Source organism: Mus caroli, chromosome 10, assembly GCF_900094665.2.
Source record: "Mus caroli chromosome 10, CAROLI_EIJ_v1.1, whole genome shotgun sequence".
NCBI lineage: Eukaryota > Metazoa > Chordata > Mammalia > Rodentia > Muridae > Mus > Mus caroli.
Window position 1 is genome coordinate 34,493,565 of NC_034579.1, and position 13,202 is coordinate 34,506,766.

Below are 13,202 nucleotides of genomic sequence, written 5' to 3' on the forward strand. Positions count from 1 at the left end.
GGGAGGCAGAGGCAGGCAGATTTCTGAGTTCAAGGCCAGCCTGGTCTACAAAGTGAGTTCCAGGACAGCCAGGGCTATACAGAGAAACCCTGTCTCATAAAACAAAACAAAACAAAACAAAACAAAAGTGTTCCTCTGGTGTAAAGCAGGAAAAAAAAAACAAAAGAAAGTAATTGTATAACAAAGAAGATTGTGTAATTGTCTGTCGATGAATGGCCTTACAAATAGCCCACATTTGGCATTTTGTTAAGAATATTTAACTTAATAAACATCTCTTATTACTTACCTCCACAAAAGTTGACCAGAATACATCCTCCCAATAATGAAAATGTATGTCACTGTCTGTTTCAGAGATGTGACGCTGGATTCTTCCGCACACTGTCAGGAGAATGTGCACCCTGTGACTGTAATGGCAATTCCCATGAGTGCTTGGATGGCTCCGGATTCTGTCTGGTAAGTCAGGGACATGCAGCTGCAAACGGTCAATCAAGCTCTTTTCTACATTTCCATTTTTCTTATAAAACATATTGTGTGAACGCCTTCTGATTGGAAGCGGCCCCGTGTGCTCCAGGAGGATGCTGTCTTCCCTCCCCTGGCAGCTGGCTTCCTGCCGTAGACTAGTGGTAGTGGCTTGGAGACAATACACAGAGGAGGCCCCCACCCTCCAGACTCCTCTGTAATATACAGTCAGCCATGTGCTCAGCTTCATCTTACATAAACCACAGTTAAGCGGTTGTACCATCGCCTGTCACAGCACGTAAGACAACCAAGTCTATGGGTACAAATTAGTTTTTAAAGAGTTGTCTAAACCAGATAGCCAATGGAGACAAATGCTTTGTCTTTTTGCTGTTTAATTCGGCAGTCAAGCCTGAAAGAGACTTTTTCTTTCCTTCACTAAAATGAATTTCCCAGCAAACTGTTTTTCAGACAGTAAGATGCTGATGAAGTCAGAGGAGGCCGATAATGTAAAAGCCTTGCTGAATACTTCTCATTTTCAAGAATGGATTGACAACTCAGTAAAACTTAGCATTGGAGTACTGATGAGAGTGGTTCCAGGAGAAGCCACGCCCACCAGAGCAGCTCCGGGAGAAGCCACACCCACATTTAAAGTTTATGCGTTCTAATCAAGTTCCTCTTCAACAACTATAAAGCAGGAAAATTCTGTGCTTCAGATTTCCATATGGAAAAAGAACCTTTCACAAACTGCAAGAGTAGTTCCATTTTAAAGCACAATACCTACCTAAATACACTCAGAATTGCATAACTATCTCTACTGAACAGACAATTTTATTATAGGTGGCCTCTGTGTCATATGGCTTCAAGTTGCAATTTGACTCACATTTCACATTAAGATGCAAATTAGAAACCATTATTATGAAACTAGTGGTTGTCACTTTTCTAGAGACAACGAATTAATTGGGGAATCATTAAATTTTTATTTTGTAGGTTTTTTTAAACATGATATTTGTCTTACCCTCTCCCCCTAAATAACCATTACATCCAGGATGTCCTCCACAGCCCTGGAGGCATACACAGCTGCCAAAAATCTACCCCTTTTTAATGCTTGCATTTCCGGTTTCCTGTTATTTTAATCCCAGTGACATTTGGGGGGGAAATCCCATGCATAGACTTGAACAAACAATGTACATTGCTGGTAATGTGACCAATTAATACAGCTTTCTGTTACCTGGTCTATTAAACTGTAAGATGGAAGAGCTTACCAAGCCCATCAGCTGCCATGAAGCAACTGGCAAGATCAGTAATCAGAAAGAGGTAAAGAGGCAGAAAAGCTCACTCTGTCAGGGTCCATCAAGAGCGAGGATAGAGCCACAGCTGTGATGATGTTGTCAGAACAGGAACAGCTGTAGGCTTTAATCTGGACATGAGCTTCTGGGGAGACTCAGTGTCTCAGGACCCTTCCCCGACTCTGGCAGTGCACTGGGCCATTAAACACTCATGTGCATCAACTGTCAATCTTCCTATAATTACTTTGTTGTAAGATGGAAAATTCACACAGAAAGAAATAACCATTCCTCTCATATTGATGGCAGTCCCCACCCCCATTAATACTCTATTCAGAGAGAAATAGGTTCTTTCCTCTAATTTAAATAAACTATGCTCAGTGTGAAAATAATAAACATTATGTATATGTAATATTAAATACATAATATATATTAAAAGTATTTAAAATTCAAGGAGAAAAAAATCACCCACAACCTATTCTCCAAGTTAACATATTTATATTCTTATAAATTTAATTTTTAAAAAGTGCACAATTTGTATTTAATTAAACAAAAGATCACTAACCAATAAAGGACACCCCTCCCCCCCCAAAAAAAGAATCACAGGGTATTGATAAGGCTATTGGTTACTCTCCACAACCTGATGGGAGGGCCCTATTGCTGAAGACACTGATAACTTCCGACATTGAATGTGGAGAAATTGAACTGGTACCCAACTAGAAGCTTCATTTCTACTCACTAGCCTTCATGATGCTGGGAGATAGTCTCACACTCTCAGAGGAGAAAAGTGATCATCTACATTACCCAGCTACAAACCCCAGACCTACAATAGGAACTTGCCTACCAGTGTAATATTGGCACAAATGTTATGGGAGTAACCAAACACTCTGATTGGCTTTAAGGCCCACTCCATGAGATGGAATTTATACCTGGCACTGTTAAAGTGTCCAAGAATCTGAGGCTAGATAAAACATTGCTAAAAAAAAAAAAAACCACAACAATAAAATCACTATTGATGGGCATGTTGCTATATACAAGTTTTGGTGATTTTTTGAGTCTATTACAAAAAAAAAAAAAAAAAAAAAAACGATATTTTTTCCAAATAGCCATCAGTTTGGCTCCATGATAGCCAAAGTGTGACAGAGAGTCAAAAAGTCTCAAGGTCTAAAGAATGCTAAGCATGAATAGCTTGATGGAGTTCCCTGATGCTTTGTACCCATCAGTACAGAATGTACCAGGAATTGAATGCTGATACTAGATTCTCTATACAATGCCCATCATTGCCTTCCAACACTTGTCCCTTCTCTTACATTCCCTACCTTACTGAAAGCATCATTCTATCAGAAGGCCCCATTGTCCTCATCAACTTCCATTTCCTCCCCAACATTAATCTGATCCAAGATCCCAACAACTCAAACTGTTAAGTGGCTGCCTCTCTTCTATGACTTGCCACTACCTCATTTTAGGACCACACCACCCCTCCATGACCTCTGCCTCAGCCTCCCAACCACACACTGTGTTCCCTCTAATCTGTCACCTGATGACAATGGAACTGTCTTTCAAAAGCCCAAGTCAAAGAATCCCTCTTTTTAAGATGCTCCAAAGGTTCCTGCCTCCAGCCACACTGAACACACTATTACCTAAGCCATCTCTGTGCTTACAGATTGTCCCCATGGGAGACTTCTTGAAGGACAACTTCAAAGCCTGGTTCAAGTATCAGCATCTCCACTAAACCTTCACATTCCTCGGTCATATCCCTGAACGCACAAGGCTGGTCTTTGTTTTGTTTTCATGATCCTGAAATAAAGAAACTGGGTCTTCCTCATCTTAATACCAGTTTCAGCTCCTTATCTGTCATGAGTCAGCTTAATCCAAGCTTGTCATTGGGATGGATATATTAGATACTGAAAAGATGCTGACTTCAATGCAAAAAAAAAAAAAAACTTTTAATTTTCTAATTTATGAGCTACCTATGCCACTCCTTTTATGCAATATAAGGTAAATTGCCCTTTGCTGGAGACTATGGCTCAGACCCAATTAGAGTGACTAATTAGCACGTAATACTGTCCAGACACTTGTTTCTTTGACTGGAGCCCAAACCAGCAGCATTAGCAATTACATAGGTGCTTGATTGCTATATGGACTCTCAGGTTGCAGCCCAGATGTCGTGCATCAGAATCTGAACTTCCCTTGGTTTATTATGAGACATATGTGCACACTGAAATTTAAGGAGTGCTGATGGACATATCCCATTCTCATCACAAACCCATTAAACTCTTATTAATTAGTGAGGATACCAACATTTTAGGTAGATCCCTGCTTCTTAAACTATGGCTCTTGACCCTCCCCAATAACATTTATTGCTGTCAGGTATTTTCCTGTCTGGAAAATGCCAGAGTGCGGAAGGTGACGGAGCATTTTGCAGTTTCAGGGTTAAAGACTTTCAGAGCGAGAGGAATCCTGAAGGTCATCTAGTCTAAAGCTCCATTGTACAGAGAAAGGAGAGGAGGGTGGGGGGATCAGGGCACTGCTCCAAGTGAACTAGTTAGAAAATGAAGAGTGAGGGTCCTTTCTCTCTGCCTCTGGCACTATCTTTACCAGCTCCCTCCCTCTTCCCCTCAGATATTCCCCTTCTAGGGGAATTCATAACAAGTTGTTTAAAAGAGGAAGGTGAAAAAAAGGCAGTGTTTGCACTCTGATATTTTAGAGACTGAGAGATTGCGTGTTGTGTCTATGAATACTGACACCCATGGCTACTACAAACACAACCAAAGCCTCGAAGGGGTTTCTTAAGCATCTCAAGTGACAAAAAGACAGAACTGAGAATTGCCTTGTTTCTGTGCCTTAACAGTCACTTCAGCTACGAGGAGATGGCCTATGATCTTAGTGTGTTTTCTTCTACACAGACCTGTTTCGTCCATGTAACAAGGACTCAGACAAATCTGTCTCTAATTTACAAGCATTCTTACAAATGCCTCGTGGTTCAGATGTATGGTAGTAGGATACAGCTCCATTGACTTTCCTGGGAAAGACACTGTCCCAAGTTCAGGCTCATTTGGGATTTTTATTGCTTTTCCTTGCTCCAGATGCTGGTTCATCATTTCATGTTTTCTCTTTCCTCCATTAATTTTTCTTAATATTTTCTGAGATGTGGCTGAGCACATGACACAGTTTTAAAGACTATGAAGGAACAAACTCTTGCCTACATGTTAAATTTTCTTTTTAAGAGTTCTCATTGATCAGACTGTCTAAGCCATATTCTAATTTATTTTCTGCTGCATAATTATATTTCAGAGCCATACCTAATGGTAGGCCAAATACTTAAGGAGAATGCAGTCAGGGTAGTTTGTTATCCACATAGGATTCCTCCTGTTGGACTACTGCACTGTACTGAGGGCCTACTTCACACATGTTAATTGTAATACAGTGCTAGATTATCCAGTGTGTTAGAGAAGAAGGGTGAGCCTGGGACAGGTAACTTGATGTGGATAGTGGGACACAGATAGGACTGTGAGGGGAGAACTAAAGAGAACTTTCTGGAGATTTTGAAACGTGCTGCAGATCTCCAATAAGAAGAGCCTAGTTTATGCCCTTCTTCCTGTTTGTTACCCTTATCAGAAATGGGAAATTATAAAAACCAACCTGCCTGCTATTTCACATGTGTTGTTAACCAAGATAGGAAACCATTAGTAGAAGGACCTTTATCTTCCTTCTGATGTATGTGTGCCACAGCCTGACATATTTGCTCTTCTGTGCCCATAAATCATCGTTTCCACTCTCATAGTTAAGCACTATGGGAATATTATTTATTTTCATTTCATTTTCATTACCAAGTCAGTAAGCCTAAGCATCCAGAACACCTAGAGTATGGTAACTCTAATTATCTTTCTGAATCAAGATGGTTGACTGATGAGTCCCCTCTGCATACAGACTCCAAGCAGAGTCCCAGCCTGCCAGTGCACACATAGACCTGCAGGGTGCATGCCTCCACCTTCATCTACACCTCTAGCTCTGACTAGCACTTACATGAGTCCTTTATGTTGCCACATACCATGTATTCTGGTTGGCTGACGTCCCTTTGTTTGAAGTAAGCTAGGGTGCTTACATTTGCTCTCTCTGACCTTTCTTCATTCTTCTCAATACTCCTGTCTCCTGTCCTACAGCACTGCCAGCGGAACACAACAGGAGAGCACTGTGAAAAATGTCTGGATGGCTATATTGGAGACTCCATCAGAGGCACACCCCGGTTCTGCCAGCCGTGCCCCTGTCCCTTGCCCCACCTGGCCAAGTAAGTCCTAAAGAAAGACAGTTTCTCCAAATGACTACTCTCACATTTATTATTATTTTTTTTAGCTCTATGCATAGTTCTGGGGTTTGTCCATAGGCAAAACTGAATGTTTCAAGTTGAGAAAAGTGTAAGAAAGTGCTCTGGTCTACATACACTTTGGGGGGTAGAGTTTAAGCACTCACCGGAACAACTGTTTCCAAAATATTATCATAATCATAAAGTCAATGAAATCACCTCAGTGTCCCAACCACAGCCATCCCATCCTTTCCTAGCTTTCCTTCAACCTACATAACCTAAACAACCTACACAAGGAATAGCAACAGACATACTTGTTCTCTAAAGCATTTCCCCTTCTGACTCTTCTGGAGTAGTTGATTCCCTGCATGAAGCAATCAAATATGCTTTCCAACCAGAATTAAAACACAAAAAAAAAGGATGCTGAGAACCAATCAGTAACTCCCAGCTATGTTGTGACTAGAGTGTGGAACTACTGAGAATAGCCCTATCCATTGGGCATAAATGAAAATAATGCATTTTTAAGTGCATAGTAAGGGAGAAATCTAGTGAGAGAGAATGGTACCATGGAAGGACTAAGAATGTGGCATACTGGTAGAGCACTTACCTGACACATATAAACCCCTGGATTTTATCCATAGAACTGAAAAATAAAAGCGTAGAATTAAAATAGTTTCGAAATATAAAACTAACCAGCTCTCCAATTCCTAGCACCAATGGGGTGTCCTACAATTAGTTCAGTTCTGAATGAAAGTACCTAAAGGTAGGACAGCCCCTGGGGTAAGGCTTCAGTCCCATAAGTCTGCCCCCACTACAGATGCCAGTCAGAAATATGAATATGAGTCTACTCACACTTCTGACCATTCAACTGCAAATCTGGGGCTCCCTTAAGCACTCTCTTGTTTAATTATTCACTACAATTATTCACAAAACCCAAAACAGCATTATACTTATGACGATCAGTTTTTTTTTAATGATACAATTCATTTGGAAAAGCCAAAAGAAGTAACCTAAAAGGAAATATATGGAAATAAATAATGTATAAAAGACATATATAATGTAGAAAGGAAAATATAGGGGAACAAAAGGAGAGGGTGCAGAACCCCTCTTTTCAGTCTCCATATGTGAAGAATCTGGAAGCTCCCCCAAGCCTCACTGCTCCAGGCTTCTCATCCAGGTCATTAGTCATTGAGCTCAGAGGTTGGAGGTGGTGGGATGTTGAAAGTTCTAGCCCTCTGGCCACGTGGATGTTTTCTCTAGTGTCCACTCCCACACTGACTCGATTAAAGTGTCACAAAGTGTCCTCATTAGCATACTCAAATATAGTGTAGAGGCTTCTTATAAACCAAGAAATAGAAGTCTTTCACTTGACAATGTCAAGAGTTACAGAAGCGCTTTGTTAAAAACAGGAGGTCAGAGATTATGTGTGTTTTAAATATACCATAAGTAAACAGAATCACCAACCTACCTTCATATTTCTGTCTTGACACATAGGACCTGTATGGTCTCAGACTAGTTACCTTGTCTCTGTGTACTGCTCTCTGGGAGATTTAGGGTTTTTGTTAGACTAGCTTTAAATTTTGGTTCCATCCCTTGGTTCTTTTGCCTGCTTTGAACTCAGCTTATTTTCCTTGTAAGTAAGTTATAGTAAGGTTGAGGACCAACAGTAGGGCTGTGAGACTGGATGTAGCGATATGTATGGGCCATGTGGAAAAGCAAAAGTAGATATGGCTTTGCTAAACATAGAACATAGTAACTTTTCTAATACTCTGTGCCAGGCACTGTTATACTTATAGGCAATATTTACACAATGGATAGTAATTGCAGAACGTAAATTAAATGAATTACTTTAGAGAATCCTAGTACTGGGCTGAGACACAGCTCAATAGATATTGCCATGTATTAATGAGGACCAGGATTTCGATTCACAGAACCAGTATAAATGCTGGGCAGGTGTGGCAACTTGTCTTTAACCCCAGCATCCAGATCACAGGAACAATCTGGTTAGGTCAACTAGCTGAATCACTGAGTTCTGGGTTCCAGTGAGAGACGCTGCCTTGAGACATAAGCTGGAGAGAATTTGAGAACAGTCGCTGAGCACATTTCACATCAATCTCTCACCTATACACACACACCGAGAAATGCACAAGCAAACACACATATACACATATGCACACAACAAAAAGGGCCCAAAGATCTGCCCCCCTACACACTGATAAGTTTAAAAGAAAAAATGACAACCAGATTTCTCCCTTGTCTTCCCTAGTCACTTGAGGGATCAACTGCGTTCAAATCTTACAGCATGCCTGTCAGACAGTGAAGTCAGAAGCTCTACAGTGGCATCTTTCAGAAACCATTAAACTGTTTCAGACTTTCCTTAGTGATCTGTCATGTCTGACAGTATTAGTAATGTGTGTAAGATGAACAGTCCTGAGAGGGAGAGTGAAGAGTACAAACATTAACATTCTGTTATTTTCACTCAAGAATGTCAGCCTCATTGGGGTGTAGTCTTTAAAGGCTCATTAGGATTCTGTTCTCAAACATCAATCCTAACCACATCTGAGGAGACTTTCACCACACTTAAGATTTACCGCATTTAAATATATTTACCTCTAATAACAAGCTTCACTTATTTGCCCATATGAGGATGCCATATACCCTTATCTGCTCAGAAAAGGATGTAGAAGCTCGGGCCTTAGACAATTTCTTTAGACAGGAACAGGAATTAGGAAAGCAATCTTAAACGGTTCCTCTTAATTACATCTTCATGATTTGCACTTCTGCTCCATTCACATGGCAGGTCTTCCTCATCTCAATTATCTGGCATGAGTGTCTTAAGGTATCAAACCTCTAAAATATGGTTCCCTACAGACTGGGAACCTTTGTCTACATGAAATCAGGCCAATATGAAACTGGTATTTCTTGCCAGCAGTGTATCTATCCAACAGCTGAAAGCCATATTTCACTAGGTCAAAAGTACAGCAGATTTTACATGCCTGCAGCAAATGGCCCTTTCTCTTTTGAGACCGATTATCCAGTAATTTAGTTGAGCAAGAAGTACTGCTTCTGGCTGTTAGCCCTTCGATAAAAGCAGCAGAAATTGACAGCTAGGTAATGAGTCTCTGGCCCTCAGCTCAGAAGCAGTTTCCGAAGCCATCAAGAGACCACACATCTAGGATCCAAAGCAGCAGCTGAAGACCCTCAGAAATGCATTTCCAAGTGGAAGCGTGTTCACATACAAAAAAACCTTACAATCTTCTCTGTGGTACAAGACCTGATACAATAAAATCTGCAGAAAATTAAAACAAACACAAAATTATGCTATCTGTGAGTAAGCAATATTCTGTGGGGTGGGAAGGATGGATTTGAGAGGCCTCTGAGATTTGTAGTGGCAATGGTTCTATTTGAGGAAAACTGACTTCACAGGGACAGGGATGGGTTAGGTTTTCATCACAAAACTGATAAGATTCAGCTGGGCCCCCAAAAGGTCTGCTTTTAGTATTGATTTAGCTCATGAACTATCTCACGCATTAACCAGATATATTACAAAAAGTCAAATGCCCCACTGTCATTTTCAGTTTTTAAAAAAACTATTCATATTGCTACTTTCTATTTAAAAAAAAATAAGTATCTGTCTAAACTAAGGAGGTATCAGGCAACTTCTCAGACACACACCTAGTTTGGGATCTGAATTATACTGGAAAGATCTATGGCTCAAGTTGATGACCTAGGACTTGGGTTTTCCAGTTAAAAACACATCCGAAAACAAAGGGAGAAGAGGCAGAAAAGTAACTTAGCACTTAAGAGTGCTTGCTGCTCTTGCAAAGGACTAGTATTCTGTTCCCAACACCCAGAAAACCAGAGCTGCCTGTAACTCCAGCTTTAAGAGATGGATACCCTCTCCAGGCCTCCTCAGGGGTCCTTAGAGGCTCATAGGCACACACACTGACACATAGCTAAAATAAAAGTAAATGTTATTTTTAAGCAAGGAGGTAATGCTTGAGATATGTAAGCAAACACATTTTTTTTTAATTTCGATTTTTCCTTAAACTTTAGGGTTTTCCCAGAGCAAATCCACCTTCCCCATTGCACAACAGAAGTCAGAGTGGACTGAGGAAGGCATCAGGTTTTCATTTTCACATCCAATACTAGGGATTTCCTTAATTTTAATTTTAATGCTAGTGACAACAAAACTGAACATCCGTGGTTGGTACCACACTGCCTCAAAGCCTGCACCATGGAAATCAACCAATGGCCCTGACGTGGTTCCCAAGGCCATTTGCATAGAGTCTACTTGTTTATTCTAGGGCTGACCAGATAACCTCCATGTCAACCGGCAGCTGTGTTAATCGTTCCACTTAAGGAAAATGAGATCTGTTTGAAACCATAAGACATCAAATAAACGTGCAGCACTCCAGACACCCCAGGCAGACGCTTCCTCTTTGAGCTTTAGGCTAGCTGGCTGGAACACCTTCAAAGAAAGATACACGAATATTTGTTCTTTTTCTGGATACAAAGGGCAAGACTTCTTTAGGTCAACTAAGGAATAAATCAGACAAAATAAAGGGTAGAATGCCAAGTGAATGCAATGTTTTTGGAATGTTTTCACCAAACTGATGAGAAAATAAATTGGGACTATCACCTTTGAATGAGGAGCATACACTGTTTTCATCCTGATGTTATAATCACCTTTAACAAAGCAGACATGCCCATTTGCTTTTCCCCAACCATCATTAGGTCACTCTCTGATTGCACAGTACAGAAGCCAAACAGAACGCAAAAGTCACACGCTAAAGTCACACCCACATGTCGCGCAACTTGTGTCTCACTGTGAAATTTTTCATACTTGAAAGGGTAACTCTCCATTTCTTCTGTCCCAGTAAATTAGGGTAGCTATTTATTCTGCTGGACCGATACTTTTTATTACTTTTCTGTTTTATATCTTCATTTTTTTTCCTACCTTAAGAAAAAATAAAAAAGAGGAAGTGGGAGAAAAAAAAAGAAAGGAGGAATCCGAGGGGAGATAGATGGTATAGATAGATACAGATAAATAGTTATAGATACGAATATTTTTATTATGGACCCTATTTCTTTCTTGAAGACTTGTTTTTGGCTCTTTGATCTACTTTGACCCCTTGACCCTTAGTCCTGAGACTTACAAGTACACAGAGAAAAAGGTTAAGACTCTATGGATGATGTCATTTAGGACTGGCTCCTGATCTTTAAAAACAGAGGTTGAAGCTGGGCAGTGGTGGTACATGCCTTTAATTCCAGCACTTGGGAGGCAGAGGCAGGAGGATTTCTTAGTTCAAGGCCAGCCTGGTCTACAGAGTGAGTTCCAGGACAGCCAGGGCTACACAGAGCAACCCTGTCTCAAAAAATCAAAAAAAAAAAGAGGTTGAGCATAGAAAAACTAGACAGAAACTTCTAACACAGAAAGTGGCAGAAATTTGAGAAAACTCTATACAAGTCTAAAATTTACCAGTAAATTTTTTATTTCTGGGTTTTGAGCATATGTTTTAAATTTGCATTTGAAAAGTAAATATTATATACACATTTGAATTTATATTTACATATTTGAATATATGTATATATTTGAAATTTTCTATATGTGAATTGAAATTATTACATATTTGAATATATACTATATATTTGAATAGTTATATACATTTGAATTGAAGTTATATATTTGAATATATCATATATTTGAATACTTATATATATATTTGAATTGAAGTTATATATTTGAGTATATGTGTGTGCATGTATATACATATATATATATATAACCTGCTATGCTAGAAATCCCCACAGCTTCAAGCAAAACTAATAAACCACCTCTAAATAGAGATGTGTAATGGTATACCTGGGAGATGGCCTCACATGGAGTAAGTAGGGTTTTCAGTCTGGGCTTGCTGGTCCAGTCTCCCCTGAAAGGTAACAGTTTAAGCATAATGCACTTGTTTGGAGGACAACCAGGTAGAAATGACCTAATCCGAAGTTCAGCCAGCCCCTTTCTCCAGCATCACAGATCGGTGACAATGAGATGCCTTCTAACATGTGTAACAATTCTAGCTTTGCAGAATCCTGCTACAGGAAAAATGGAGCTGTTCGGTGTATTTGTAAAGAAAATTATGTTGGACCTAACTGTGAAAGGTAAATAGAAAAAAATTCTTTCTTTTTTTTCCTGTTGGGCTGGAGGAAGCTTTGTGTGTGTGTGGGTGTGGGTGTGGGTGTGGGTGTGTGTACGCGACCGTGTGTGCACACGCACACACACATGTGCACATCAACTCTACTGTGTTTCTGTTCAAAAGGTTTTGAGGTTGATGCACAAATTGGGGGTGGGAAAAGCATTTCAGAACCCCAAGTAGGGTGTTGTCCTCAAACTTCATGTCTCAGAACAGCTACGATAGAATCTCCCCTTGTGGTCCAGACCAGGGTCATATCTCGGAATATGATGGGGAAGGAAGGAAATGAATCTGGGTGTGCTGGGAAGATTCTCTAGATGACTCTGGTGACAGTCTCTGCTCTTTCCAACACTACAAACCAGTACTATAATTAATATCTCTCCGATAAAGAGTGAGACTTTCTAAATAAATAGAAAGTGACTCCTCTCTTGAATTCTCTATTGCTCATAGAATGAGAAATGAATAAAAAATTATCTGGTTATTTAATTCACTCATTATTCCTCTTCTTACAAAATAAAATCCACAAGCTTGGGTGTTCTGAGTCCCTGTTGGGTGATTACAAAATGTTCTTTTTAGATACTGTGTGGTTTGAAGAAAGACCTCAGGAGCTAAGCATGGGAGCCCCCCAACCCCCGCCCCCCGAATGATTTCCTAGTAAGATATTTGCCATCCATTCCATCTGTCAGCTGTTCACTGTTCTCTAAGATGAAATGCCTTTAACTAAAAGAATCTCACAGAGAGGCCTTTATAACAGAGACACTGTGAACACTTGCCTCACCATTGGACTCAGGCAACCTCGTGATGTTGTAATTCCATAAAGACAGGGAGGGAAGGGCCAGGCGTACAGGCCAAACATTCAGTCTAGCAGCATATCCACAGGCCTCTCACCTCGTGGACAGCATATGCAGGCCAGCTCCTCAGTGGGACTCACAAACTCAGCCTGTGGCTTAAGAAATAAATCCTTAATTA

At 40.2% G+C, this 13,202-nt stretch overlaps 1 protein-coding gene across 1 annotated transcript in view; it reads left to right on the plus strand.

Moving 5' to 3' along the window:
• Positions 1-13,202, plus strand: part of Lama4 (laminin subunit alpha 4) — a 142,710-nt gene that overhangs the window by 38,044 nt on the left and 91,464 nt on the right. Inside the window, exons 2-4 of the mRNA XM_021173805.2 lie at positions 352-453; positions 5,906-6,030; positions 12,121-12,201. Of these exons, the coding sequence (XP_021029464.1) occupies positions 352-453; positions 5,906-6,030; positions 12,121-12,201 (308 nt within the window). The remainder of the gene's footprint in view (positions 1-351; positions 454-5,905; positions 6,031-12,120; positions 12,202-13,202) is intronic.